The sequence below is a fragment of the Cibotium barometz genome, chromosome 41, assembly GCF_041138505.1.
Source record: "Cibotium barometz isolate CiBa-2024 chromosome 41, ASM4113850v1, whole genome shotgun sequence".
NCBI lineage: Eukaryota > Viridiplantae > Streptophyta > Polypodiopsida > Cyatheales > Cibotiaceae > Cibotium > Cibotium barometz.
The window spans coordinates 41,519,168-41,521,589 of NC_141086.1; the positions used below are offsets into that span (position 1 = coordinate 41,519,168).

General features: G+C 46.6%; 1 protein-coding gene across 1 annotated transcript; it reads left to right on the top strand.

Annotated features, from left to right (window-relative positions):
* Positions 1-720: 720 nt before the first annotated feature.
* Positions 721-1,998, top strand: LOC147614953 (uncharacterized). Its single transcript, XM_086779815.1, has one exon. The coding sequence runs from the start codon at positions 890-892 to the stop codon at positions 1,538-1,540; it is 651 nt and encodes a 216-aa protein (XP_086635941.1). The 5' UTR covers positions 721-889; the 3' UTR covers positions 1,541-1,998.
* The last annotated feature ends 424 nt before the right edge of the window (positions 1,999-2,422 follow it).

Consider the following 2,422-nt stretch of genomic DNA (forward strand, 5'->3'; position numbering starts at 1 on the left):
TTTCGTTGTTATTATTGTTGCTGAGCAACGACAAAATGCCGTGACATCCTGAAGGCATTAACATTGCTGGAACGCTGCTATGCTCCCGACATGTCGTAGTGCTATACACCCTCAAATTTGAAGCCTTCTCAGCCCTTCTTTGCGCATGGTATCCTCAACATAAATTCTCAACCCTTCTTCACACATGTTATCGTCCACAAAAAGGGATGAAAACTTTTACCCTCCTTCAAAGAAAAGCTCACTACTAAAACGTATGAAAACTTTTACCCTCCTTCAAAGAAAAGCTCACTACTAAAACGTTACTTAATATGCCCTTTTTAATGAAAGCAAAGAAATGTGGTTAGTTTCTACCCTTGCAAATGAAATAATGGAGTCACCCAATGAAATCTTCGAGGCACCCATCGAATTTGAGTGCTGGGCCAGAGGTCGTTGGCACGTCTGTGATGTGTGCGTTATCACCTTACCCTATATGGGCCACATGCCTTGAAAAGTTGTGATCACCTTCGCCTGCTGTCTGGGCCACCTGCCTTGAAAAGTTGGATCAAAAGCACGCCATCCAGCATGCCAATCCAACGACAAGTGAACTGCTCTGTCTTCCACCACACATGATCGACAACCACACTCCAACTAGATTGCTTTTGAAGGCACCTCTAATATCTAGCCCATGATCTATCAGAGTAGGAGATCATTCATCCCTGCGAGGCAATCTGTTCAGTATAGTAGAATATTTCTTCTGATCTGATCAAGCTTAGCTAGGTTTGCTCCGTTCTTTTAAGCGAAGCTCTACAGCAGCCAATTAATATCACCTTCAATGCATTAGCCTCCTGATGGTGGACTTAGTATTCTGCTTTAAAAAATCTGCCTAACCTGCCAAGCTAGCAATATTATCATGGGGAACTACATCTCCTGTGTCTGCCTCTGCACCTACGCTGCGACATCAAAAATCGTATCAGTAATCAAAGTGGTGCACTCTGTGAAAGGCCAGGTGCTGGTGTTGGGCGGGGCGCCCATGCAGGTGGCCGAGCTGATGCTGGAGTTCCCCGGCCATTTCGTGGCCGAGTTTGAAAAGGTTTGCCAGTCGGATGGTCAATTAGTAGGAGGCAAGCGCGCCGCCCCCTTGGCTGCAGACGATGAAGCCAAGCCCGGCCGTGTGTACGTCCTCTTCCCCATGCACAGGTTGCACACACGCGTGGCTTCCGAGGAGTTGGGCTCTTTTGCGAAACTTCTTCATTCTACTTGTTCTGCAGCTGCAAAGGCTTCTAAACCTCCGAAGCGTGGCGTGATCACAAGTGCAAAAGTTAGCCCCCTCGATCTCCACGCTTCTATTTGTGTGCAAGATCCTCTGCTCTCATCTGAGCATCAGCCGTGTAAGGATGCTGAGGAGAATGGCACCCCGCAGCTCTTACAGCAAGATGACGCAGAAGCATTAACCTCCCATCAGAAGCAGTACATGCTACTCACGAGATCCAAGTTATGGGCTCCCAAGCTGGAGACCATCAGTGAGAGCTCGCCTCTCACATTCTCAGCCTTCACTGTATGATGAAAAAGAGATAGCTTTCCTGCATGTTCTACAAATTTTTAGCAAGGCCTTCATCCAGTCCTAAGGCCGAAGAGTTCCACCTCGCACATGTACATCGGCTTCAGCCTTCATCGACAACTGGGTGTCTACACACCTTCTTCTACAACAAGGGCGGGCAGCAACGTTGCTCATTCAAATCCTCTTGGTGTCTCCATGTCTTCTACAACCAGGGCGGACAGAAATGTTCCAGCTCTTGGGTTGCGCATCGGCTTCAATCTTCATCTACAATTGGGACGTGTGTCTACACGCCTTCTTCTACAACAGGGCGGACACCGTTGCCCTCTTGGTGTTTACAGGTTTTCTACAACAAGGGCGGACAAATTGTTCATTTAAACCCTTTGTGGGTGTACCACACGACCTCCATATATGTAGTCACGTGGGTGTTTTCACAGCTTCTACAGTATGTGCCCCATCAACCGTGCTCATCTCTGTAAAAACATGTACCAGTTCTTAGGTGATCAAAACCTTGTGAGGTGAGAACTACCTCCCTCCATGTTGTAATGCCAAAGACAATCATAGACCTTTTAAAAATTTGCTTTGTATGGTTGGCTCTCTCTCTCTCTCTCTCTCTCTCTCTCACACACACACACACACACACATGCACACACACTTGGGCCCCCCACACAGACATGTATACATGCAAACACACTTGCATGCATATGCATCCCCCGCCCACCCACACACAAATTCTAGTATGTTTAGAGTTTTTAGTCACCTGATGATGTAATTGGCCTTTACATGATATCGATTAGAAATGTTACTTAGCAATTTATTAACTCTAAATAATGACATTCCAGTAAGCCACTTACAAAACTGTCCACGCAATCATATTTACCTTTGGAA